Below are 27,892 nucleotides of genomic sequence, written 5' to 3'. Positions count from 1 at the left end.
TGCAGACCGCGGACACCCCACAAGAGCTGCAGTTTTGGAGATGCTCTGACCCAGTCACAATTTGGCCCTTGTCAAACTCACTAAAATCCTTACGCTTGCCCAATTTTCCTGCTGCTAAAACATCAACTTTGAGGACAAAATGTACACTTGCTTCCTAATATATCCCACCCACTAACAGGTGCCGTAAAGGTGTCATGAACTGGCGTTTTTATTGTTTTATACTGTTTTCTGAGATCAACTTATGACGTTTGCATGGTTTTACATTCAAAAACATCATAATGAATAGGTAATAGGCTATTTTCTGCACTCATTTTGAGGCCCTCTCCTGCACGCTTGGTTTTTATGGGCGTGCAGCACTTTAGACTTGGAAGTTAACACTGCTATGATTGGATAAGATTTGCATTTTATCAGCTCCCTCATATATGTGCCAGCAAAAATATGTCCTAGACACATACACATAATCAATAGTCAAATGATATGAAACAATGCAATACTATCACATCATATATAAACATTTTACTCACATGTTGCTTCATTCATTGCTTCAGGATGTAATCTCATCCTGTCTGCAAATCCAGTCTCTTGTTTACAAATGAATCTGAGGTAAAATGAAGGAACAGACGCACGCAATGTCTTCCCCAGGTAAGCTGGATATTCATTATAAATAAAGCTCATCCATGCATTCATAATATTGGAATCCAAATTAAGCTTATGCGGTATGTTTATTGCTTGGTTTAGCTGTTTTAGCTCTATAGGCCTGTGTCAAGTCAGCATGGTGAGTCGGTGGGCGGGGCTACAGAATCAGACGTTCTTCTTCTTTTAAGGCGGAGTTTCGGTGTCAAGGCATATTCTGAGATCGATCATTTGCTGAGCCAGCTGTCAATAAAAAGTTTTCTTTGACTAACAAGGAAGTTTTCAGCTCCGAAATTTACAGCATTATATTACCATGACATTTTATGTATCAAAAGCTCAAGGGAAAGTTGATTTCTCAATTCATGAACTCTTTAATTATTCATACCACAATGCTTGTTGGGAAGAAGGCAAATGGGAGTAAATCTCAAACCCTATAGTGTAGGCATACAGTATTTACACAGAAAAATGCATGAATCAAACTTACTTGCTGTGCTTGTTAAAATAAATTGTAATGAAAGCTTTATCATGATTCTTTGTTTAAGAACTTCAGAAAAAAAGCAGGTAAACCCAAAAAGCTACAAAAACTAAATCTTAGGCTATTACTCTGCATTATTTTTGGATCAAAAAATCATTTAACAATGTTGGGTCATATCAAAGTTATACCTGAGACATATTTTAGAAACGTAGATTATGGCATGCGAATTGAAGCTCCTTAGAAGTAGATTCTGGATATGAAGCATGAAGAACAAGGGAAAGAAAAAGGAGAGAGAGGCTGAGCGATTGGATAACATGATTAAGTATTTTCAGAGCGTGACTTTAACATCACAAGGACAGGAGATTTGAATGTAATTTACCTCAGATGGGATAAAATTCAAATTTACCTTAACCCTCATGCACACAAATACACACATCCACACACTATATAACCATCCGCCCCCTGTGCAATCCAGATACATGAGGACTTTAATAGATTTGAGAAAGGGAGTCAGGTTGAGCATCTGAGTGTCACGCCGGAAGACAGGATGGCATAAAGTGTCTAGCAAGGTGTGAAAACAATAACACAACGGGAAAGAGTTCAAGGGAAGGTCTGAGTGCTGACCTTCAGGACAGAGCTGGAGAGAATGTCATCCTTCTTCTTCTTCTTCTTCTTGTTCCCTGAATGAATGGTTCCAGTGCGACAATAAATGTGCAGACAGGTTTCAAACGTGAAATTCCTCTTTACAATATTAGTGTCTCTGCAGTAATATTCTGATGCATTGTATATTTGAGGCCCTTGTTTTGCTACCTTGAAATACATACACACAAATTCAACATCTACTACATGAACTTTGGAAAATTTAATTCCAAAATTAAGATATTTTATTTTGATATTATTATCATTTTTTATTATGATTTTATTATATTTTATATTATGATACTATAATATATACCGTATACTGTAGTGTATTGATGGTAATAGTTCTAATAATATTAAATGACATTAGCAGCAGATCCTTCAAGTTCTGTAGATTGTAAGGTGCAGCCACCGTGGATCAAAATGTTTGTTCAGCACATCCCTCAAATGCTCAATTGGATTGAGATATGGGGAATTTGGAGGCCAGGGCAACACCTTGAACTCTTCGCCGTGTTCCTCAAGCCATTCCTGAACAATGTGTGCAGTGTGGCAGGGTTCATTATCCTGCTGAAAGAGGCCACTTCCACCAGGAAACACCATTGTCATGATGGTCTGCAACAGACGGATTTATGGGCAGACCCAGGGTTTCCCACCAGAACATTGCTCAGAGCATCAATCTCCCTCTAGCACACAGTGCACCCTGGTGCCGTCCACGTTCTGATGCTTGCGTACCCATTATAGGCGCTTTCGGTCATCATCCACTCTGATTGGTCTGTGGCTACACAGCCCCATTCGCAGCAGAGTGTGATGCACTGTGTGTTGTGACACATTCCTCCCATAGCCATCATTAAAATTGTGTGTGACTTGTGCCACAGTAGACCTTCTGTTGACTCGGACCAGAGGGGATAGCCTTTGTTGCCCATGTGCATCGATGAGCCTTGGGCACCTAACACCCTGTCGGCGGTTTGTGATCTGTTCCTCCTCGGATGACTGTTGGTAAATTCTCAGCACTGCTGACCGGGAGCAAACCACAAAGCCTTTCCGTTTCAGAGATACTCTGACCCGGTCCCCGTGCCATAACAATTTGGTGTTTGTCAAGTTGCTGAGATCTTTATTCTATAATATATATATATATATTCTATAATATATATATATATATATATATATATATATATATATATATATATATATATATATATATATATATATATATTAATGCAATTATCTTATCAACCAATCACATGGCAGTTGCTTCAATGCATTTAGGGGTGTGGTCCTGGTCAAGACAATCTCCTGAACTCCAAACTGAATGTCAGAACGGGTAAGAAAGGTGATTTAAGCAACTTTTATTGTGGCATGGTTGTTGGTGCCTGATGGGCCGGTCTGAGTATTTCACAAGCTGCTCTAGCATCAACAATATGCCTTGTTGATGGTAGAGGTCAGAGGAGAATAGGCCAACTCATTCAAGCTGATAGAAGAGCAACTTTGACTGAAATAACCACTCGTTACAACCGAAGTATGCAGCAAAGCATTTGTGAAGCCACAACACGCACAAACTTGAGGCGGATAGGCTACAACAGCAGAAGACCCCACAGGGTACCACTCATCTCCACTACTAATAGGAAAAAGAGTCTACAATTTGCACAAGCTCACCAAAATTGGACAGGTGAAGACTGGAAAAATGTTGCCTGGTCTGATGAGTCTCGATTTCTCTTGAGACATTCAGATGGTAGAGTCAGAATTGGGTGTAAACAGAATGAGAACATGGATCCATCATGCCTTTTTACCACTGTGTCTGGTGGTGGTGGTGTAATGGTGTGGGGGATGTTTTCTTGGCACACTTTAGGCCCCTTAGTGACAATTGGGCATCGTTTAAATGCCACAGCCTACCTGAGCATTGTTTCTGACCATGTCCATCCCTTTATGACCACCATGTACCCATCCTCTGGCGGCTACTTCCAACAGGATAATGCAGCAGGACATGTCACAAAGCTTGAATCATTTCAAATTGGTTTCTTGAACATGACAATGAGTTCACTGTACTAAAATGGCCCCCCAGTCACCAGATCTCAATGTGGTGGCACGGGAGCTTCGTGCCTTGGATGTGCATCCCACAAATCTCCATCAACTGCAAGATGCTATCCTATCAATATGGGCCAACATTTCTAAAGAATGCTTTCAGGACCTTGATGAATTATTATTATTAAAATTGGATCTCTAACAAGAAATAATCACTGTAGTCATCAAATATTCACCTTTTTATCTCTAAAGCTCACTTGTTTCAGATCATTAGTAGTGACTTTATGCTCTAAACATATATGTTAACTCCTGCGTGATGGTGCTTTTCCTCATTTATAAATCGTGTTGGAAAATTGTCCAACATTAAAGTGATTAAATATAGGCCTGTAAATTTGAAAAATCCTTTATTTTATTTTGCACAGACTTACTTTATGTTATCCATCCAAAACATCCTAAGTGTTTCTAGCAGTTGTGGCTTCCTGCTGTTTAATGAGCTCCACAGCTCACTGTAAAGATCAGCGGATTTTATCACTGTCCAACTTTCCCATGGAGAGAGTCATTAAGCAAATTAGTAACAACAGGCTGATTTGCATATTCATAGAGTGCCCTGGATCATGCCCCAAGACAAAGTAATACAAATGCAACAGGTTAAGAGGGCCTCTATTGACATGCCTGCATGATGATGTTTGATTTGGACTCAGAGGGTTTCACAGCAGTCCGAGTCCATGTCCCATGAATACCAGATATAAAACAGTACATTATTGGTCAGTTTTAATTAGTTCTACCGAATAAATGTCCCAGTGGATGAATAACCAAACAATCTGTTTATTATGGTATTCACCTTTACATTTCTATTAACTCTAATAGATTATGTTTGGAATATATAACTCTTGTCTATATCTTATTTCTGTAAAATAAATATTTGGCAGCTGTTTTTTAAGTAAATTCTCTATAATCTAATGCTTGAAAACCATCTATGTTGTCGTTATGTTTTTTATTGGAGACAGATGTGTTAACAGTGATATAATGTGCATGTGTGTGTATCTTGTATGCAGACTTCTTTCTTTGATTGGCAGTGTGATTCAGGAAACCTCTTTCCTACCAGCAGACACCCTGATAAGATCAAAAAGTATATTTGATAACCCATCACATTTCCAGCAGTCTCACTCCGATCGCACTATTATATCAGCATATCTCAAGCACAATCAGACCTATTGTTTCTATTATTTCCTTTAGATAAATTCAAGCAACGGGGACAGATCTTGTCTTTTGGATCTTTAGATTCTACACAAAACCAGAAGATGTTTAAGTAGTGAAAATGTTTTTTTTTTTTTTTTCTCCAAGTGGTGTTTATTTAAGAAAACTGTGTTTATTACAGGACTCAACTGTAATAGTTCATGTTTAGCCCTAAAGTAGATTTTTTACAACAAGTACAAGTCTATACAAGTTCCTCTTGGGACTACAATGTCCATGTCCTCGTGAGGAGCAAATAATTATGAAAATCCTTGTGTCTTCAAAAAAATAAGAAATTCATATTCGATTCGAAATCATAAATAGATAAATACATAACAAAACATTACAACCCGTCTCAACAGCCTCACAAATAAATAAATAGAATCATAAATAACATTCAAAAAGCATCTTTGGCCAAATGAGGCCCGTGTAGACATTTCCTCCTCAAAACTCCCTCCACCGAAGCTTGGAATCCAGGTCACGGTCAGCTTCGGTTAGGGACGCCACTCATCCTTAAGAAGGGTGACAAAACCAAGCTAAACCATAAAAAGACGAATAACAAACCGACTCCATTGAGGCACTTTTTAAGGATGTCAGAAAAAATTTGCATCTTCTATGTGGTTCTTTTTCTTTCTTCTTCTTTTTTTTTGTTTGTTTGTGAAAAGCAAAGCTGAATAAATTTACAGATAATCCAAAGGCTACACTTTATTCTGGATCCCTTTATCCTCTCTTGTTTTGAGTATGAAATCAAGGCGAACAGAAAAAAGTAAAAAAAAGAACCACTACAAAATAATATAATGTAAAAGAAAAGTTGAAGTGAAACACACACCAATGTTTGTTTCAAAGCAAAGAAAAAAACCAAAAAACATCAGTGTTTGTTTTCAGTGGTGGTGCTGGGTGTCACGTCGGACTGGCTCTCTGATCGTTCTCCGAATATCCCTGCGAGGGTTTTGAAGCGAGGCCCCCACTCGTTGAGGTAATCGTAGTCCTCCTCCGTTTCACCCTTAACAGACTCTATAGAGCTCAAACTCTCCGCCACCGAGCCCTCGCCCTCGTAGGCGTATGTGGCCAGCGAGTCATATGGCGGGGCGGAAGTGTCACCGTCGTGCTCTTGCAGCCGCTGACTGATGAAGTTGCTAATGTCAGCGCTATTCTGTGAGGATATCGGCCGCCTTGGACACAAACCCAACTCTGGCTTAACGTCTCGGCGAAAGAGGTTTTCCTTGATGACTTTGGGGTTGCGGAGGGTGCCCATGTCGAAGGCGTGCGTGTCCTCCTCGCCTCCTCCTTCGTCGTCGTAATGGATCACGTTGTCACGGATGTCCTCTTTGGATGTCATGAGAGTCTCTTTCTTCTTCTGCCGCCGAACCCCCACGTAGAGCACCACGATCACTGCAGGAAATAAGTAGAACAGGAATGAAAATTCACCATTTTAAAAGAACATTCTCTGTAAACCCTAGAGATGGTTGTGTGTGAAAATCCCAGTTTCTGAAAAACAGCCCATCTGGCACCAACAACCATGCTCACTTAAGTCACCTTTCTTCCCCATTCTGATGCTCAGTTTGAACTTCAGCAGATCATCTTGACCAATCGCGTCTAAAATTGTTGCCATGTCGGGAGTTGAGCAAGATGGCTACTTTATTAGGTACACATAATACTCTGGAAAACAAAGAGAGCCTGAGCCCAGAGGTATATTGCCTGGTCAAATAAAGTCCTCCTTCTGTATTCAACTTACAGAAAAGCGGATCTGGCGCGACATATTACTAGAACGCTAGTAAGCACTTAAAACTGCGAGAGGCGTTGCGCTTTCTGCGCAAGTTGAATATGGAAGCTATTTAGCGGAAATGTTTAAATATGGATATTTATCTTACAAAACCCCATCACTTTGCTTCAGAAGACCTTGAAAGTCATATACACCTAGGATTGCTTGAGGGTGAGTAACTCCTTTACTACTAATACTCCTGTAGCCGTCTATGATTGGATGATTATGTTTCTAGCATGTTATGTGTTTGGCAACAATTATTCTAGCCCTAATTGATAGAATGTGTAGCGTTTCATTTCTGAAACAACCATTTATGAACCACAATATTTATTTCCATCAAGAAGTGCATACATTTTTGGTCAAGATCTTGTACCGTCAATGCAAGAGTCCAGCTCTCTGTAAAGTCTCCTCCAGCACATCCCAAAGACTCTCAGTGAATTTAATGACTGGATCCAGAGTTGCCCATTCATGTGTGCAATTTCATTCAATTTGAGCCTGATGAATCTTGACATTGTCATCCTGGAATATGGCCATGATGTGTTTTCCTACATGGTTGTTTAAGAAATGAAACGCTGCACACGCCATCAATTAGATGAGAAGAACTGTTGCCAAAAATATAACATGCTAGAAACATTTGTTTGGGTCGGGGAGAGTACAGTACAATACCTCCCAGAAGGAGTCTGTTGTTCTGAATTTCTATGTTGAAAATCAAAAAGATAAAATAATTTATTGCATATGCATTGTGTTAAATTCTCAATCACATTGAAATGACTCAGTTGTGTGTTACATTTATGTACAGTGGTAAATGTGACTGTATCATTAGAAAAATACACACAAAACTGAAACCAATGATATCATACCTTTGAGTCATTTAGATCATGCATATTTATTTTTCAGGCTAGTCAAGCCAATATGCCAGGCATGTGAGAGTGGAAAAAAGCCGGTTAGCTCGTAATAATTAGAAGGCGGGTTTTCTGTTGCTATAGCCACCATATTGAGTGTTGTGATTTCTTCCATTCATTTTTCTACGGGTGACTCAAATTGTCCTCGTTATTCTGTCTGTACAATCAGGGAGTGAGGCAGGCAGAAAGACAGCAGAGGCCAGTGGAAACACTCTTCCTCATTCAATGAAGGCGACAACCCCCTCATTTGTCAGAGTTTTTCATGATTGGCAAACAGCTCCTGACTGCAGTCATCATTTAGAGATGCAATGAAAGCTGCAGCAGTAATGTGTACCCTCCATCTGATGGACTCTCTCACCCATCATATGGGACTATTTCAGAACACACTCCTCTCGCTTTATCGCTCATTTTATATTGACTGGCCACAGAAGAAGATCCTCGACAGACAGACAGACAGACAGACAGACAGACAGACAGACAGACAGACAGACAGACAGACAGACAGACAGACAGACAGACAGACAGACAGACAGACAGACAGACAGACAGACAGACAGATAGATAGATAGATAGATAGATAGATAGATAGATAGATAGATAGATAGATAGATAGATAGATAGATAGATAGATAGATAGATAGATAGATAGATAGATAGATATTTCTATCTATTTTAAATTTGGAACAGCCTGATCAACAATTTCATCCTGTATCTCACACTGTGCTGTACTGGAGATGTGGAGTGTTTGTTATAGGTTCAGGCAGTTTTTAAGAACAAGTTAACACCTGTATTATGTTTATTAGAATGTATCAAATTAGAGGAAATTGCTATAAAACAAATTACAAGGTTGTTTATATATGGCTTAACAGTCTACATCACTGTCTGTTAGATGACAGCGCCCCCAAGTGACAAATATTTGCTTTGCGGCTCTCAAACATTCAAACAATGTGGCCTATTTTGAGAATCCCCGTTCGTGATTTGACTGGCATATGCATGGGATAGGTTAGAGATTGATAAGCCCCCATCCTTGGTACGCTGATCTCTTGCTCTGTCTGCCATGACTGCATCCGAGGAGTGGGAAATGGGTCAGTCTGACAAATGAAGCGCCGATAATGGCTTATCTCAGGCACGACAATGTGTTCTCTTTCTGTGCTGTCTGTGATCCTGGCTGGCACCTTTAGCAGGGACGCAGTGATGCTGAGAGGTGCTTGCCAGTATCTGTGAGACAGGTCAGTCTTTAGAGCACTACAGCAGTCTCTTAAATACAAGCTGTCACTTAATGGTAAACGATGGATTTTCCTCAGTGGTGTGGAGATTAGCTTATTCAAATAAACAACACACACACACACACACACACACACACACACACACACACACACACACACACACACACACACACACACACACACACACACACACACACACACACACACACACACACACACACACACACACACACACACACACACACACACACACACACACACACACACATGTTGGTCTATGTGGTTTACAGGGACTCTCCATAGGCGTAATGGTTTTTATACAGTACAAACCGTATTTTCTATCCCCTTACACTGCCCCTGCCCCTAAACCTACCCATCACAGGAAACATTCTGCATTTTTACTTTCTCAAAAAAACATCATTTAGTATGTTTTTAAGGCCATTTGAATTATGAGGACATTTGATATGTCCTCATAAACCACATTTATAGTGTAATACCAGTGTAATACCCATGTAGTTATACACATTTGTGTCCTCATAAACCACATAAACAGGCTCACACACACACACACACACACACACACACACACACACACACACACACACACACACACACACACACACACACACACACACACACACACACACACACACACACACGTTATTAAAAGTTTTTCCTCAGTTTAGGTCCCCACAGAATAGAAAAACATGAACACACAGACACACAAGGATATTTTGAAAAATGTTGGTAACCAACAAGTTCAGTTTCCATTGACTTCCATTGTACGGATAAAAAATACAATGAAAGTCAGTGGGCCTATTGCGAATGGAACTGAAACATGTGGATATGTACATCCTTCAAGTAAATGATGACAGAATTTTAATTTTTGGGTTTTCTACCCCTTATCCCTCAAAGACAGATTTGTGATGTTAGCTAGCTGAAAATGAAAGCAATTTCTGAGGCGAGCCATATCATTATAAAATAACCTTTTTCTTTTTATTCTGAAAGTCCTCTGTTCATCCTCGGAACACAGTTTAAGATATTTTAGATTTAGTCTGAGGCCTTTCTTAATAAAAGAAATGTCATTTTTGGGTGAACTAACCCTTTAAGAACACTATTTGATTTCATGTTGACTTTAATATTGGACAATGTCAAAATAATCATCTCTGCAAAATGTAAATCATTTTCTTCTAAAACGTCTCCTGTTAATACAATGCTTTTTCAACCACAATGGCTAATGTAGGAAGCCCAAAATTGTATGAGGTCTCAGTCTGACCTCTTCTTTTGTGATTTAACTTAATTTGCTCTACTTTGAGAAAAAAGAAGAAACCAACCTGCTGCCCTACGTAGGTGTACTGCTGAGGGATAAACAAAGGAAGTCAGTTGAACTTTGATGGAGACATTGACAAATCAACAAATTAAAATGTTACGAGCTCATCAACAGTGTGTTTTCCATGAACTGTGTGTACTTGCAGGACCTCTGCTATTTTAGTCTATTCTACTATGAATATTTATTAAAAACAGATTGAGTTAACACTTTATTTTGATAGTCTACTTTAGACATTCTACTAACTATAAGTAACTCTGCAAGTACATGTCAAATAACTGTCATTAGAGTATTTATCTGATTAATATTTACTAAAACTTTATTTCGTTGGTCCCCCAACAGACATTCTACTGACTATAAGAATCTTGGCAACTACAATTAAACTTATTCTACTAACCCGAATCCTAACACCTAACCATAACCTACCAGTCTACTAATATTCTAATGAGAGTTAGTTGACATGTAGTTGCAAAGTTACTTATATTTAGTAGAATTTTTAAAGTGGACTATCGAAATAAAGTGTAACCCAGATGGGTAGTAAGGTAATATGTATTTATTTCTTGAATATGAATGATATTCCGACCGACAGGTTTTTGACGGACGTGATAATGTGCATGAAAGGCGAACTATGTTTATGTTTTCATCTATCTACAGTTTATTGCCAACAATGTTGGGACGCCTGCCTTTACATGCCCATGAACTTTAAAGACATCCGGGTTAAGATCAGGCCAGTCAGGTTCCTCCACAGTCCACACCAAACTCGCTCATCCATGTCTTTATGGACCTTGCTTTGTGCACTGGTGCGCAGTCATAGCACACACAAACAGGAAGGGACCATCCCCAAACTGTTCCCACAAAGTTGGGAACATGAAATTGTCCAAATTGTTTTGGTATGCTGAAGCATTAAAAGTTCATTTCACTGGAACTAAGGGCCCAAGCCAAACCCATGAAAAACAACTGTACACCATAACCCCCCCTCCACCAAACTTTACACTCGATACAATGCAGTCAGGCAACTACCGGCAGAGAAGCGCGATTCGTCACTCCAGAGAACGCATCTTCACTGCTCCTCTGCTCTATCTATGACCTCATTTTTATTGTTCCACTACTTCTTCCACACAGCTGGGCGTGCAATCCTTATACTTCTTTGACCTTGCAGTCTGAGCTGATGACAAAAACTATATCACGCAGACTGTCCACGTTCCGGTCCAGCTCGCGGACAGTCTCCGTGATGTCATTTTCATGAAGTATGGCTTAAGTGTCAGACCGGTGGAGATACACATAATTTGCGATTGAAAGGCTACAGTGTATTGCATGCTGAGATCCGTGTCTGAAGTTCATTCGAGGACAGTCGAGTGCTAACCTCATTTTGTTGAGCATGCTCTTACTTAATGACCAGCCAGCCCACACAAATTACCATGGAAACGAGGCCATAAAAGTCTCTACTTCATCCCTCACACCTCCTCCCCAACACCCTGCACATCCTGTATGCAAATAACTCTGAGATTTCCCCGTCTAGACCTCAGGGGTTAAGTTAACATGGATAGTAATTCTGCCTGCATGCGATCTGATGTTAATGACACTCAGAGATTTAGGGCTTTCACAATGACATTGATGGGCGACGACAAGGCTCATTTAAACCGTTGCTTATTCGCTTTATCAAACTATCCTCCTTCTTACCTGTCTAGACAGGCCAATATACAGGCACTTAATTAGCAAGTGTGTTTTAATTAAACCACCCCAGAGAATTTCAGAGCGGCCTATGCATCTTCCATCTAAAAAAATTAAAATAAAAAAAGGAGCATGACTCATTAATGTTAACCAAAAAACAACTTCACATAATCATTTTCCTTGTCGACTGATGTAACAAAATTTCTTGCCTCATTCTTGCACTTTCATTATCTAATTAGTATTTTTCTTTATTAAATGCTTTAAGAGATGTCATATTACAGGAGGAAAAAAATCGAATGTGCTTCGTGACTAAATTGAAGGTAAGTGTGTAATTTTAGAACCCATAGCATCACAAAATAACTGATTTTTGGAATACTGCATTACTTAAAGCTGCAGTATGTAATTTTCCTGTCCGCTAGAGAGTGCCTATTCAAAACAAAGATGTAGTTTGATGGCACTAAGTCTGAGCGCAGAATCTTGGGACATGTGGAATCGGGATAGGACTCAAGCAGAAATCATTTTCATGGATGCAGCTATTAACGCTACTGTAGTATGAAGCAGAGTGTTGTGGAGCTGAGCAAGGCGGCTGGAAGCGATTGTTACGCAAACACACGGCTCGCGAGCAGCGGGGCTTTTATTATGACGGGACACAGTCGTCTGCTCCATTTCCGCTTTTTCGGTCATGAGTATGAGGTAACGCAGCTCTGTTTATCATTTCAGATACATTTAAGTGTGTTGGAAATGATGTTATGAGGTTACTCTGTGTGTTCACTCAGCGGCTGCTGTGACACTTGTTGCACACTGCTAAGAGTAAAGTGCTTCTGCAGAATATAACCGGAAACCGAGGGTAACGCAGATACGACGCAATTGACAGGCAACTCCCTCAGACGTCCCGGCTCCTTGGTTAAAGGTCCTGTTCTTCGCGATTCCATCTTTCAAACTTTGGTTAGTGTGTAATGTTGCTGTTAGAGCATAAATAATACCTGTAAAATTATAAAGCTCAAAGTTCAATGCCAAGCGAGATATTTTATTTAACAGAAGTTCCCTTTCAAAGCCTACAGCGAACGGCCGGTTTAGACTACATCCCTGCACTTCCTTCAGGAATGACGGCAAAAATCCTACACAGTGCACCGTTAAAGGAAATGTTTGACATGTTTTAATATTTAGACTTATATTATTGATTACTTTATTTACTTTATTACTTTATATTATTGAGGGTTTCAAACAGTATAACACATTTTTTTTTATAAAACAAATTGCCTACCCTATCTTTAATATAATAACATGTATACTGTGCACGTTGCATGCACAAATCTGTATCAGTTCAGTTATGGACCATAAAGGATTATAACGTACTGATTGTTTTCTGACGTCATGTGACACATACGTGCTTTGTCACGGTAGCATACAATGGCAGAGGGAGGTGAGATAGTAAGACATCAGGGCTAATCTCGGCTTTTATGAACAACCTGGTAAGCATGACCTGGAGAACACAAGCGCTGTGTGTAAATCAAAGCTACCTGATTTATCAAAACTATTTCATTTGCACTTGGGCACATAAATGCATCTCTGCAAAAAAGGATATAAATCTGATTTTCAATTACCGCACAATATGCAGATTTAAAGGGGTACTTCAGCACTGGAAAGATGAATCTGTATTTAAACTGGGTCATTAATGTAGTAGAAATGTGAAATTATTTTCGAATTTGATGCCTTCTAGACCGAGAAAAGACAGAAAATGTATTTTTGTCTCATGGGGATGAAAGACTACAATTCCCAGAAAGGTTTGCTGCCCTGTGAGGCCATTCCCAAAGCCACCGCTACTGGATTACAGTGACTGAGTTAGAGAACAGACACTACAATTAAATACTGAACGTGTCTGTTCAATATAAAAACCTGAGTTTTGTTTGATACATTCAAGAAGTTTATTTTCTTTGAGCAGGTAAAATTAAAGGTTCAGTTCATATATCTGACTTCTTGTATTTATTGATTAAATTGTATACATGAGGATGCACTGCATCATCAATGCTTTGTGATTCGAATCGAACCGAACTGTGAGAGCAGTGTAGGTTCACACACTTAATACCCAGATAACCTAAACTAGAGATCTAGTTTTGCCAAAATGACCTTGCATTTCTAAGTTGACTCTTGGTGAATCCAGGCGAAAATATTTTTGGATTCATTATTTGTTCATACAGTCAAATATTGTTTGCACCATATTGGATTCAAATTTTAATTGATAACTGAATGTCAATGCACTCTAAAAAATGCTGGGTTAAAAACAACCCAAGTTGGGTTGAAAATGCACTGACCCAACAATTGGGTTGTTTTAACCCAATGGTTGAGTTGTTCTTACCCAGCAATTGGGTTGTCTTAAGCAACATTTAACCCAACCACTGGGTTAAAACAACTCAACCATTGGGTTAAAACAACTCAACCATTGGGTTAAAACAACTCAACCATTGGGTTAAAACAACTCAATTGTTGGGTCGGTGCATTTTCAACCCAACTTGGGTTGTTTTTAACCCAGCATTTTTTAGAGTGTGTCATGTGACAAACATAGTAAAGTCATGTGAGACTTTAGATTTATTGTTAATTAATGCCTTCTGTTTTACACACACACACACACACACACACACACACACACACACACACACACACACACACACACACACACACACACACACACACACACACACACACACACACACACACACACACACACACACAGTTGTGTCAGTTTCAAACTAAATTGGGGCATATATGGACAAACCCAATCGTTGTGTTATTTATTTTGTTTTAAATTACATTTGTAACCCACTATTTGGGTTTGTCCATATTTTACTCCAAATTGGGTTGAAACAACCCAGCATTTTTTTTGTGAGTGGCTCTACACAGTATATACTGTACAGTATTTGTAATATGTAAACTAGTGTTCCATTCCAAAAATAGCTCATTTAAAAATATATATATTTTTTGCTTGTGCAATGACGGACACTATCAGTCTTTATCTTTATCAGAAGTTAGTTATCTTTCAAAATAATGTCCTGGCAGCTTTTGCTTCAAGGTATGCATTGTCACTCGATATTGAGCTGGGATTACATCCGGTATATGGAGTCTGGACAGACAGCTCTCTCTCTCTCTCTCTCTCTCTCTCTGTCAAATGCTTTGATGGATGGATGTTTGCTTACCCAGCAGTATGACGATGCACACCAGAATAGCGATCAGGGCTCCGGTACTGAGGCCCACAGGGAGGAAAATGGCTTCAGCGCTGCATGTTAATAAAGATCCATCGGTGTCACAGCCGCACACGCGGATGATGAGAGTGCTGGTACTGCTCAAAGTCTGGAGGCCACCGTCCTCAATCACCACCGGAAGGTGGTAGATCTCCTGAGACCGCCGTTTAAAACCACCACGCAGGGCCACGACTCCGGCAGTGTTATCTGGGTAAAGAAGAAAAAAATAAACAGCAGGCATTTTAAGAACTGTCTGGCCATTTTTTTTTCTGCATTATTCCTGAAGGAACAATAATGGATTTTTTTTAGTAATATTAATATTAAGTGATTGGGAAAAATGAATTGTGATTAATTGCATCCAAAATAAAAGTTTGTGTTTACATTACACACACACGCACACGCACACGCACACGCACACGCACACACACACACATATATATAATGATTATGCATACATAAATACACATAAGCATGTATATATGTAATAAATATTTGCATGTACGTATAGGCCTACTGTATATATAATTTATCTTGTATAAAAACAATGTTTTATAAAAATATTAAAAAAAAATTCTAATAAATATATGGATGTGTGTATTTATATACATAATATATACATAATTATACACAGTAAACACAGATATTATGTTTTTTTTTTCAGATGCTATTAATCATGATAAATTTTTCCGAAGCCCCAATTAATATTAATATGCTGTTATTAATATTAATTTTGAATATAAATATATTAAATAATATAATTTAATATAATACAAATATATACAATTATTTTAGATATATTTATTTTATATTATATTCATAAATATTGTATATATATAATATGTATTCAATTATTTTATTTTATATTTTTTATTTCTAATATTAGTTTTATTAATTTTAGCAGGCACAAGGGAAGCAAAAATAACTTAGATTAATTACCTACATATTTTCTGTCCCCCCCAAAAAAGTCACAAACTGAATTTGCTTATGAACTAATACACTATCGATTTTTTGGTGACTTTGTTAACAGCCCTAGAGCTCCACAGGAAGTATGTCTGTGTCATTATAAAGGACTGATATTGATTTTCCGTAACTGCTGCATCCTTCATACAGATGACTTTGTGCATCACAAGGAGTGCTCTTGCATGGTGAATTTTAATAGTGAACAAACTATCCAGTGTTAAGTGTACTATGCAGTTCAACAGGGATATCACACTACAGTTGAGTGCCGAATCCCCTCAGGCATCTAAATAATATGCTCTTCTCTGTGAGGAGACATTCATCTGCAATGACTTCAGGAGGTGGAGATTCTCTTTAACAATCTACCTTTTGATGACCTACTATAACATTACTGGTCAACTGAGATATACTACTTACTGAAGGCTACTCCTTCTCCTGGACCCAGTTCCAAACCCTTTTAAGAATTCCAACAGAATCTCTAATTTGAATGCTTTTAATCTGATGATAGGGGGTGGGGGTGGGGGTGGGTGCACAAATAGTTTTAAATGGTGCATTTTCAAATAGATGAGACTACTTCTAACACTGAATAAAACATTTACGCTGCATACACATGGGCCGTTGACGCTTGACCGAGGGCGTGTCTGATGGTTTGTGTTGATACTTCAACTGCCAATCACATTAATTTTCTGGTGTAGCATGATCTGATTGGCTGACACCTGCATTGATGCTTGAAAGCAATGCCAGTGATGCGACACAATAGAATCCACAGATTAAGTTCGGTAACGCATGAAGTCAGTTGGTGTGTTAATGTTCAGAGACTCTGTCAGCCTCATAGTGTCTGCAGGTTGCTGGTTGTGAACTCTGTGTAGCCCACCCGACCTGGCCCTGTCTCTGTGACTTTATGCTGATCGCATTTTCTTGACGGGACGGCATTTTCAAGAAAATCTTGCATGTTACAGGTAGCCCCTTTTCATCTCTTTTTTCAGAAGTGCCCTCAGCAGAAACTGTCACCTTGTCCCAGTAAATCACATCTTAAGTGTGCATTCATGCCTGAAGTGAGGACAGCTATTCCATAAGGCCAAAAATAGGGAACATATATGCATTATGTGAAAGCTGTTCACCATAGTTGAAGAGTAGCATGTTATTTACATAAAACACATATTCATGACTTTTTATTGAATTCAATCATTTCTAATCTAAGGATTGCATGCATGAAGAGCAATTTTTAGGCTAGGCTTATAGAAAAAAGCGATACACTGTATAGATAAAACAAGGTTTGATAGGACCACACAGGCCAGCCTTTGCTCCCTACATGCATCAATGAGCAATGACCCTGTCGCCGGTTCTCCACTGTTCCTTCCTTGGACCACTTTTGATAGATACTGACCACTGCAGTCCAGGAACACCCCACAAGAGCTGCAGTTTTGGAGATGCTCTGACCCAGTCGGGTAGCCATTACAATTTAGCCCTTGTCAAACTCGCTCAAATCTTTACGCTTGCCCCTTTATCCTGCTTCTAACAGATGAACTTAAGGCCCTTTTTTACACTGCGATTCCGCCAAATACACGGATAATGATTTGGTCCATTCACACTGCCAGCAAAATACCGTAATATGTGCGCTTTCACACACAACCGGTAATGGTCCCGGATCGAGTTGACACGTGACATCCTGATGTGACGTATAATGGCGACCGATCTCAGCTTCAGCGCGGATAGTAAGGAGCTCCGTGGTCTCGACTTGTGTCCAGTTTGCGCACATTTCTGCTTGTTTAATTTTAGTTTCTTTTGTATACGAACACTCTCTGCGTTTAAAACACAGACTAGCTCTTCTGGCACTGCAGGGTTGTATTATTGAAAAAACAAGCTCTAGGAGTCGCACGATAACTACGTACACGTTGCGGCATTAGTTTCAGCTTTTGTTCACACAGCGCTCGTCCCGGATCGAACCCCGCAATGTTACTAGGTCCCCGACCTGGGTTCAATTCGGTAATCAATTCCGGGACGTGGTTGCTTTCACACAGAAGGCGACCCGGCAATGTTCCGGGAATATTGCGGGTCCGACGTGCAGTGTGAAGGGGCTTTAGATGGCAAAATGTTCACTTGTTGCCTAATATAGCCCACCCATTAACAGGTGACATTATGAAGAGATAATCAGTGTTATTCACTCAGTGGCGTAACTTTGTTTTAAAAAGTGGGTGGTTTGTTTTTAATTAATTTGTTTTAATAAATTGCGTATCATATGCACGGGAAAAACTGCGCACTATATACATGCCAAAGCTCATTTTGACGTATGAGGGGCGCTCATACGTCAAAATGATCTTTGGCGTGCATATGTTACGCAAATTTTCACGTGCATATGATATGCACTTTATGGCGTATTAAGTGGGGGTAGCATTGCTGATACAATGTTATATCAGATGTAAAATATGTACAATAACAATTGCAGAAAAATTTGTATTAAGATGTCCGGAAATCAATTAAATAGTTCATTTATTGATATAGATCTCATTTAATTCTTGCATCTAAACACAATATAGCGTTGTGCCAAGATTTTTCACGTGAATAAAGGCATATAGATTTGCACACTTTGCTTATAATCCCTGCTCTAGTCTGTTAAACTTCTCAGAAGTTCTCGTTTCTAATCTGCCCTCGTAGCCTATTTTTTCTCTCATCAAAACCGAAAACCATCAGTGTATGTACATCAAGAGCAGGGACAGTTTTTGTGCCTTTTGTTTTGTGATCTGACCGGAACAAACAGAAAGTGTCTGCAACGGCGTTAAACGTTAGATTAAAGCGCTCGTCTGTGTGAAGACTGCACGAGCCGTGAGAGAAATCTGCACCACTGATAACAGCGGCAACGAGCGGCAGATTGCCTCTTATTTAACAAACGAATGAAATGATACTCTTCTAGTTAACCAGAGATGTTTTGTTTGTATTCGTTAGGTTCGTCCGTGAAGCAAGATGTTTTAAAAAAGTGGTGGGGACATGTCCCACCCGTCTCACCCGCAAATTACGCCTATGTATTCACTTATGTTGAAATGAAGTAACAATAATGCTTTTTTTCTTCTTTCAAACAAGTCACTTGACTAGAAAAGAACAGTCGGACTTACTCCCAAAATCTCTGATGGTGAAATTTTTGGTCTTCACTCCCTCTTGATGGGATTTGAAGGAAAATCGTTGTCCAGCTTGAGGGAGATCCTGGTCACTTGCACTGATGATTTGAATCACCTAGGTGACACAAAGTAAATCGAAATATTATTGATCAGGGTTTAAGAATTTAACCTAAACGGTCTCTGATGGCATATATTATTACTGCTGCACACATAGAAAATCGCAAAAAATCTCTTGTTTAAAATCGCTATAAAATCAAAATGGACAATTCTTGTTTTTATTAAATGATTTATCTGTGCACATCATCGTTCATTTTATTTTTGAATGCATGTGCCCTCTTAATCTGTAATAATCAAAATAACTTCCAATCCCACTTTAATCTCTTTGAGGTATGAGAGCAGGCCTACATTCACTCAAATATGTGTCACAATAAGGAAATAAAAGACGATCACAGCTTGTGTTTCATGCCAACTTTAGATATTATACTGTTAATATTAAGGTTTATGACATTTCTTAACGCAGGCATATAAACTTAGGCAATTAAACAGACCGTTTATTGGACAAAAATATACATTATTAAATATATATGACTCGAATTATAATTAACATAGTAATAAATAAACATTATCTAAAACCCTGGAGAAGTAGAAAACTCATTTGTCAGAGTCTGTCTGGTCTTAATTAATGGAGATATATATAAAGGCCACATGATACATGCTTATAAAAACAACTTTAAAGGGCTTTATTTATAACAAATCAATTATACTAGCAACATTAAATGAAGCATAATATATATATTTAAAAAAAAAAGTATAAAACAAGTGCATGAATGTATGCGTCAGCCGGAAGCAGGTGCGCATTAATAATGTTAAAACAACTGCTCCTGTGGTTTTTCTTCTCGACTGTACATCTGAAACCAATTAGTCTGCTTTCACATCCAGTGATCATGATACACCGTGCACTACCATCGCAAGCAGACCGATCTTCCGTGGATAACAGACATCCGTACCGCCCACCCTCCCGCTGGCTTCACCTGTTGTAGGACTGTCACAGGCGCCACAGGTGCATGCTGGGTAGGACGATTAGCACAGCACTAATGCGTCACTTACCCACCAGGCTCTTCCTGTCCAAAGTATCAATCAAACCACACAGTTCTTGAGTTTTATGTTTTATGGGTACTTTCCATACACATAATGATTTTGGGGCCATTTTGTTATACTATAGGGAATACCACACACACGCACACGCACTCATACGCACACACCTTTTCGTAGATGGAATGATTTTTATCCTGTACAAACTACATTCTTTATCTCCCCTACACTAACCCTAGCCATCACAGAAAATGTTCAGCTGTTTTTAAGCTGTTTTCCTCATGGGGACCAAAAAAGGTCCACATTAGGTCAAAATATACTGGTATTAATATATCTTTGTGGGGACATTTGGTCCCGATAATGTAAGGAATACCAAGACGCACAGAATACCCCCCCACCCCTGGATTTAATGAGAGTGTCAGAGTCTGGAGTCTGTCATACATCATCTTAAATGGCTCATTAGACCAGAATTGGTTTTCGACATGCAAACATACACACATGCACACACAACCATTTATATGCACTCACCTGCCCGACTTTGGCGCTCTCACACACAAAGGTCTCGTAAGGCATGGCCAACTCTGGTGGAAACTCATTAATGTCCAGAACGTGAACTGTGACGGCCACTCTGCTGGTCAGCACTGGGTTATCTACACAAACACACGCATATGATATTATTAAATATTATGAAAGTATAACTTTGCTTTACTCATTACATACAATGTCCAAGTTTACAAGTGCTTCCGTTGTGGGAACGATTCGGCTCTTTGAGGATTTTAAAGATTTTTAAAAAAATAAGACCAATCTACTCCATCATACATTTATATAAGTTTCATTTTTGATAAAATAAATTTGGAATGTTGGAAATATGAATATGATACAATGATTCTAAATCCATTGATAATATAATACATGATTCTGAGCAGCAAATCAGCACACAAGATTGATTTCTGGAGGATCATGTGACACTGAAGACTGGAGTAAATATGATGCAAATTCAGCTTTGCATCACAGGAATAAATGATATTTTAACATATATTCAACAGTTCATTTGAATTGTAATAATATTAATTTCATATTGTCATGTCATGCTTAGGAACCAAAATATGTCAGACGAACACTGTACTTATGATTTAAATGTTATGATCCAATTCTAAGGCATACCACTATACTGCCACCATGTGGTTTCACACTGAAAGCTTTAAAGGGATTATTCATAAATTCTATTCTATTCTATTCTATTCTATTCTATTCTATTCTATTCTATTCTATTCTATTCTATTCTATTCTATTCTATTCTATTGTTCTGTTCTGTTCTGTACTGTTCTATTCATAAAGCTACACAAAAAGGAAAGTGTCATCATTGGAATTGAATAACATGGTTAATACAATAACACAGAAGAATCCAAAAACTTCCTAGCTGACACACAAGGTCATCGATGTCCTCTCTGGCAGAGCTGTTGATTTTTTAACACGTCTTGCTGATATTGTTTGAATTCTGCTTGAGCGTGCAGTGTGGAGGTGAACATCAGTGTGGAATAAACTTTTATAGATCAGATTCGTGAGATGGGCTCAGCATGTCTGAGGAGAAGGTGAGAAGGCTTAGAACGAGGGATCTGAACTCATCCCTCCCAGGGGTCCCGTATAAAGCCAAGACCTGTGGGCGACCTTGATGAAGATGAGCAATCTTCCTGGAGAGAATGAGTGTGTGTATGTGTGTGTGTGTGTGTGTGTGGCTGTTTGTTACTTTAGCTTCAGGGGATCCAGGGTGTCTGATGCCCAGTAAAAAAAAAAAAAAATAATAAAAAAAAAAAAAGACTGTTGCTACAATTTATCTGAGATCTGACACATCATCATTCTCCAGGTCCTGCGCTTCTGCCCCAAAATGTCCTGGAGCAAATTAGTTTTTGTGTTGCCAATCCTGGAGTTTTGAAAGAGATAAAGAAAAGGTTTGGCTAACTAAATGTCAAACGCAAAATTGAAAATTGATAACATTTCAATTTGTCATAATATAAAGCTTAACAGATGAGTAATCCATGGGCATTCAAATATCATGACGATAATTCAGGCTGTTACCCAAATTACTGATGATGATGAGGGTGACCTTTGACCCATAATTCTATATAACTGGCCTCTTTAAATGTTTTTTTTATTGTATTTGTTTATGTGTATATTTAAATTAAAAGTTCAACATGCTGATGAAAATGGATGCTTTACCACTATATTCTAAAGGCTTTACGCTGAACGTCACATGAACAAACAGGTCTCATTGTATCCGCTCGTCTGTGAAAATGTTAACAGCGGTATGTGCAGCAGACAAAAACATTTAGATATCAATCTGTACATGCGATGGACGTTGGTTATGTTCATCTTCTAGGGATCTTAAGTAAAAAGCTCTGAACCTGGAGGTGATGCAGAATACAGAAATTTGCTGTGGATGGATAACCTGTATTGGATTGGACAAATACCCTCAAAATAAATAAAAAAGACTATGAATGATTATTTTTATATTTGAGGATTGAATAAGATATGCGTAAGGAGGTTAATATGAACATATATAAAACAATATACATTAATGATGTTGTTAATGTTAATAATGAGAGCTATTATAAACTACACAATACATTTTGCAACACATTTTGATATGAAATATCCTTAAAGCCTAGTGAGCTTTTAATTACACCAAAGACCTGAGTGTAGTTAACTGTCTTTAACCTTAAGGATGGATTTTACCACTAGGTGGCGATGTTGTATAAGAGAGAAATTGCCTTTTTCACACCATTCAACTGAGCCTTTGTGAGAGTCTTTGTTATGTTTCTCTCTCTCCCTCTATCTCCCTCTGTCTCCCTCTCTCTCTCTCTCTCTCTCTCTCTCTCTCTCTCTCTCTCTCTCTCTCTCTCTCTCTCTCTCTCTCTCTCTCTCTCTCTCTCTCTCTCTCTCTCTCTCTCTCTCTCTCTCTCTCTCTCTGTGTTTGTGTGTGTGTGTGTGTGTGTGTGTGTGTGTGTGTGTGCATGCGTGCGTGTGTGTTATTAGAGGCACGAAACACGTCGAAACACGTCAATAGTTATTGATACTAAGAAAACACTTCCCATATCCTTTTCATTAACGTTTGATTATGGCCCTGTTTTCAAAAATAATTCTGTTACAACACATTTTGCAAAACATATTTGCTCTAAGTTGCTTTCTACAGCTATCTTACTATTCATAGAAGGCATTATGTAAATCAAGGATATCTAAATGTTCTAATGGAAACTAACGGCAGAAGTTTTCATCAGGTGCAACAAGCGTGGCATGTTTGGAAACGGTGTGCTGACTCCTGCTTCCCTCAGCATTTTCATACTTAGTACAATATGATTCTGAGACTCCATAACATCTGGAATTCCACCTGGTGTGACATCAACTCTCCTAAAAAAAGCTCAGGAGAGAGGAAGAAAAAACAAGAATCTGCAATATATGCTAGACTAGCTTATGATGGGTGTTAAACAGGTGTTCTCCGCACCTCGTAATCACTGATTCTGAGAGATATAAAAGCTGTCAGGCATGTTTTACAAGACTCTGTATAATGCTATTGAGGCTATAACACATCACATGCTGGTGATATGAGTATTTAAAAGTTCCTAGTGAAATAATTTTTATGTCCATATATATTTACAGCCCCAAATGGCCAAAGTGACCGAAAAAGTTTCAACTAACTATAACTTTGAGGGATATGCAAAACTACATAGTGAAATTAATTATTCAGTTAGGATGCCTATATACACTATATATATATATATATTGTGAAGAATTAACAACAAGTGGGACGCAATCATGAAGTGGAATAAAATGTATTGGATATTTCAAACTTTTTTAACAAATCAAAAACTGAAAAATTGGGCGTGCAAAATTATTCAGCCCCTTTTCTTTCAGTGCAGCAAACTCTCTCCAGAAGTTCAGTGAGGATCGCTGAATGATCCAATGTTGACCTGAATGGACTAATGATGATAAATAGAAACCACCTGTGTGTAATCAAGTCTCCGTATAAATGCACCTGCACTCTGATAGTCTCAGAGGTCCGTTTAAAGCGCAGAGAGCATCATGAAGAACAAGGAACACACCAGGCAGGTCCGAGATACTGTTGTGGAGAAGTTTAAAGCCGGATTTGGGTACAAAAAGATTTCCCAAGCTTTAAACATCCCAAGGAGCACTGTGCAAGCGATAATATTGAAATGGAAGGAATATCAGACCACTGCAAATCTACCAAGACCTGGTCGTCCCTCTCAACTTTCAGCTCATACAAGGAGAAGACTGATCAGAGATGCAGCCAAGAGGCCCATGATCACTCTGGAGGAACTGCAGAGATCTACAGCTGAGGTGGGAGACTCTGTCAATAGGACAACAATCAGTCGTATACTGCACAAATCTGGCCTTCATGGAAGAGTGGCGAGAAGAAAAAAATGTTGTTTAAAGTTTGCCACAAGCCACCTGGGACACACACCAAACATTTGGAAGAAGGTGCTCTGGTCAGATGAAACCAAAATTGAACTTTTTGCCAACAATGCAAAACGTTATGTTTGGCATAAATGCAACACAGCTCATCACCCTGAACACACACCATCCCCACTGTCAAACATGGTGGTGGCAGCATCATGGTTTGGGCCTGCTTTTCTTCAACAGGGACAGGGAAGATGGTTAATATTGATGGGAAGATGGATGGAGCCAAATACAGGACCATTCTGGAAGAAAACCTGATGGAGGCTGCAAAAGACCTGAGACTGGGACGGAGATTTGTCTTCCAACAAGACAATGATCCAAAACATAAAGCAAAATCTACAATGGAATTGTTCAAAAATAAACATATCCAGGTGTTAGAATGGCCCAGTCAAAGTCCAGACCTGAATCCAATCGAGAATCTGGAAAGAACTGAAAACTGCTGTTCACAAACGCTCTCCATCCAACCTCACTGAGCTCGAGCTGTTCTGCAAGGAGGAATGGGCAAAAATGTCAGTCTCTCGATGTGCAAAACTGATAGAGACATATCCCAAGTGACTTACAGCTGTAATCGCAGTAAAAGGTGGCGCTACAAAGTATTAACTTAAGGGGGCCGAATAATTTTGCACGCCCAATTTTTCAGTTTTTGATTTGTTAAAAAAGTTTGAAATATCCAATAAATTTCGTTCCACGTCATGATTGTGTCCCACTTGTTGTTGATTCTTTACAACAAATTACAGTTTTATATCATTATATTTGAAGCCTGAAATGTGGCAAAAGGTTGCAAAGTTCAAGGGGGCCGGATCCTTTCAAGGGGGCCGGATCCGGGGGCCGGATCCGGATCCCATATATTTATATTTTCAAATAACAATGTAAATATACTATAAAAGTTTTATTTAAAAAAAAAATAGAAGAGATGTCTATAATCCATCTCCTTATTTTTAATATTCAGAAAACCATGACTTATGAATGACTATGTGCTCTATGATTTCTCTGAATCTAAACGATTCCATCAGGGCCAGCGGAACAGAATGTAAAACTGTCTATTCACTGATAGTGAATACAATATGAATAAAAATGGAGCTTCTATCACAGGCTGGACAATTCCCTCTGCAGTAGAGGAGTGAAGTTTAACAGCTCTGACTTGTGCTAAGTCTCTCCCAAATTAGCTTTAGAAATCACAATTAGCATATCACCAGTGCAACCTTGAAAGACAGTGAGTAATAACCGTTACCATGGCGATAAAGGCTCAACTTTTAATGACCTCTCATCCCCATTCCGTCTTAATGAATGTGAGTGGCCGCGTTAGTAATTTTGATTGAGCACCACATAGCCTCCAAGATAATGGCTTTGGTGACTTCTCAGCGGATTTGACGACTTGATGACGATGGATTTGCTTATTTACGTGGTGATTCAATCCACAGATCTTTTCCGACACAAACACAATTACAGCAATGACAAGTTTGACGATGGTGCATGATCGTCTTTCAAATAGCTTCCTAAAATAGTCAATGCGAAATGTAGTTTGCATCCCCTTTTACTTCCATAATCTGACGGCCCTTCCAAATGAAATAGCATATTCAACCAGAAAGATAAAAAATTGTAGTCTGGGACTGTGGGAATTGATCGGCTTATGAAAAGTGGGTGTTATACAGCACAATTTAGGTGACTGGAGGGGAGCGCTGACATTAGCACACTTTATTTTACAGTGCATGTACTTACCCAATACATTATTAGGTAATATAAGGTAACTACATGGGTTATGGTTAGGTTTCTATCTATATTGATAGTAATATAGGATATGATAATAATAAAGGAATATAGGCTACAAGATGCCTGGAAATGATTTGATTTTGGTGGAAATTGGACAAATGGTCTAGAAAGGGTTTGGAAAATTACGTTTTGAGATCAAATAAAAATAACAAAAATGGCTAAATTGTATTGACTATGCAAGTCTTAGACAACTGTTTTATGATATTTTACCAACAGACATAGACTATATAGTGATGCAAACGACTCTGCTTTTTATGACATTTGTTTGAATTGAAAAAATGCAATCGTGATTCATGTAATTCATAAATGAATGTGACAAGGCAAAAAAAAAAAAAAAGACATTTTCTACATATTTGACATACAAATAAGAGTTAATTTGTGCACATTTTAAAATAAAATATTGTTTGCAAATATTTTTAATTGATTACTTCATTACTACAATTAGACCTGGAACTTATATTCTTAATTATGTATTCCCTTTAATCCCTTTAAATCCTTTAATTATTAAATTCCTTTATTATTTTTATTATTATTAATAATAATATAAATTACCCCCCCCCCCCCCCCCCATAAGATATAATGTGAGACAGAGTCTTCTATAAATGACCACACTGATGGCAAGGAACAATTCATTCACCAGAACATAGGAATATATCAATTTAGGAGGTCAAGGACAAAAGAAAGACGCTGTAGTAGTGATACATATTCCAGAAGAGTCGTCATATTTTATGAATGCTCGTAAAAAGTAGACTTAATGGAATTCGCTGCTGACTGCACTGTGATGGGGCTTCATAAATCATTTAGAAAAAAATCCCTGCATTTAAGACAATTGGACTTTTATGAATCACTTCTGAGGTTCACAGCCATACTTACTAACTTTAGTGGCCACAACTGAAATGTTGTGCTGCGCTATACTCTCCCTGTCCAGAAGCTCATTGGTGGAGATGGTTCCTCTGACGGGATCAATGTCGAAGAAGCTGTCCAGGTCACTCTTCCAGTCTATGGAATACCTGAAGGACAAAGAACAGATTTAGAATATACAATACACATGAGGGGCATTTTCACCTTTACTAGGTTAGGTACTAAGAGACAGGTACTGTAGGCAACGTTCAAGAGAATACACCGACAGGCATAACATTATGATCACTGATGTGAAGTGAATAATGGGGCTTTCACACAGGATGCGAAATGCGCTGCACTGGCGGCTGGGTTCAGCGTAGCCCTTCAGATACAAAGTGATTTGCGCTTCGCTGGCCAGAGCAAAGAAGGCGGTGTTTTCTAAACGTTACACTCTAATTCTATGTCTAGTTATTTAATAACAGCACCTGTTAGCGGGTGGGATATATTAGGAAGCTAGTTTTGGG

General features: G+C 38.7%; 1 protein-coding gene and 1 long non-coding RNA gene across 2 annotated transcripts in view; both read right to left on the bottom strand.

The window, feature by feature from the left end:
• The window catches only part of LOC137056361 (uncharacterized), an 83,964-nt gene extending 83,187 nt beyond the window's left edge, over positions 1–777 (bottom strand). Inside the window, exon 1 of the long non-coding RNA XR_010900311.1 lies at positions 525–777. This is a non-coding gene — a long non-coding RNA (uncharacterized lncRNA). The remainder of the gene's footprint in view (positions 1–524) is intronic.
• A 4,906-nt stretch (positions 778–5,683) lies between these two features.
• The window catches only part of cdh12b (cadherin 12b), a 188,453-nt gene continuing 166,244 nt past the window's right edge, over positions 5,684–27,892 (bottom strand). The window contains exons 8-12 of the mRNA XM_067430268.1: positions 27,402–27,538; positions 20,814–20,935; positions 19,191–19,308; positions 15,079–15,330; positions 5,684–6,391 (exon numbers count right to left, since the gene is read on the bottom strand). Of these exons, the coding sequence (XP_067286369.1) occupies positions 5,868–6,391; positions 15,079–15,330; positions 19,191–19,308; positions 20,814–20,935; positions 27,402–27,538 (1,153 nt within the window). The 3' untranslated portion in view covers positions 5,684–5,867. The remainder of the gene's footprint in view (positions 6,392–15,078; positions 15,331–19,190; positions 19,309–20,813; positions 20,936–27,401; positions 27,539–27,892) is intronic.

The sequence above is a fragment of the Pseudorasbora parva genome, chromosome 21 (assembly GCF_024679245.1).
Source record: "Pseudorasbora parva isolate DD20220531a chromosome 21, ASM2467924v1, whole genome shotgun sequence".
Classification (NCBI taxonomy): domain Eukaryota; kingdom Metazoa; phylum Chordata; class Actinopteri; order Cypriniformes; family Gobionidae; genus Pseudorasbora; species Pseudorasbora parva.
This window is presented reverse-complemented; position numbering and strand designations above follow the sequence as displayed.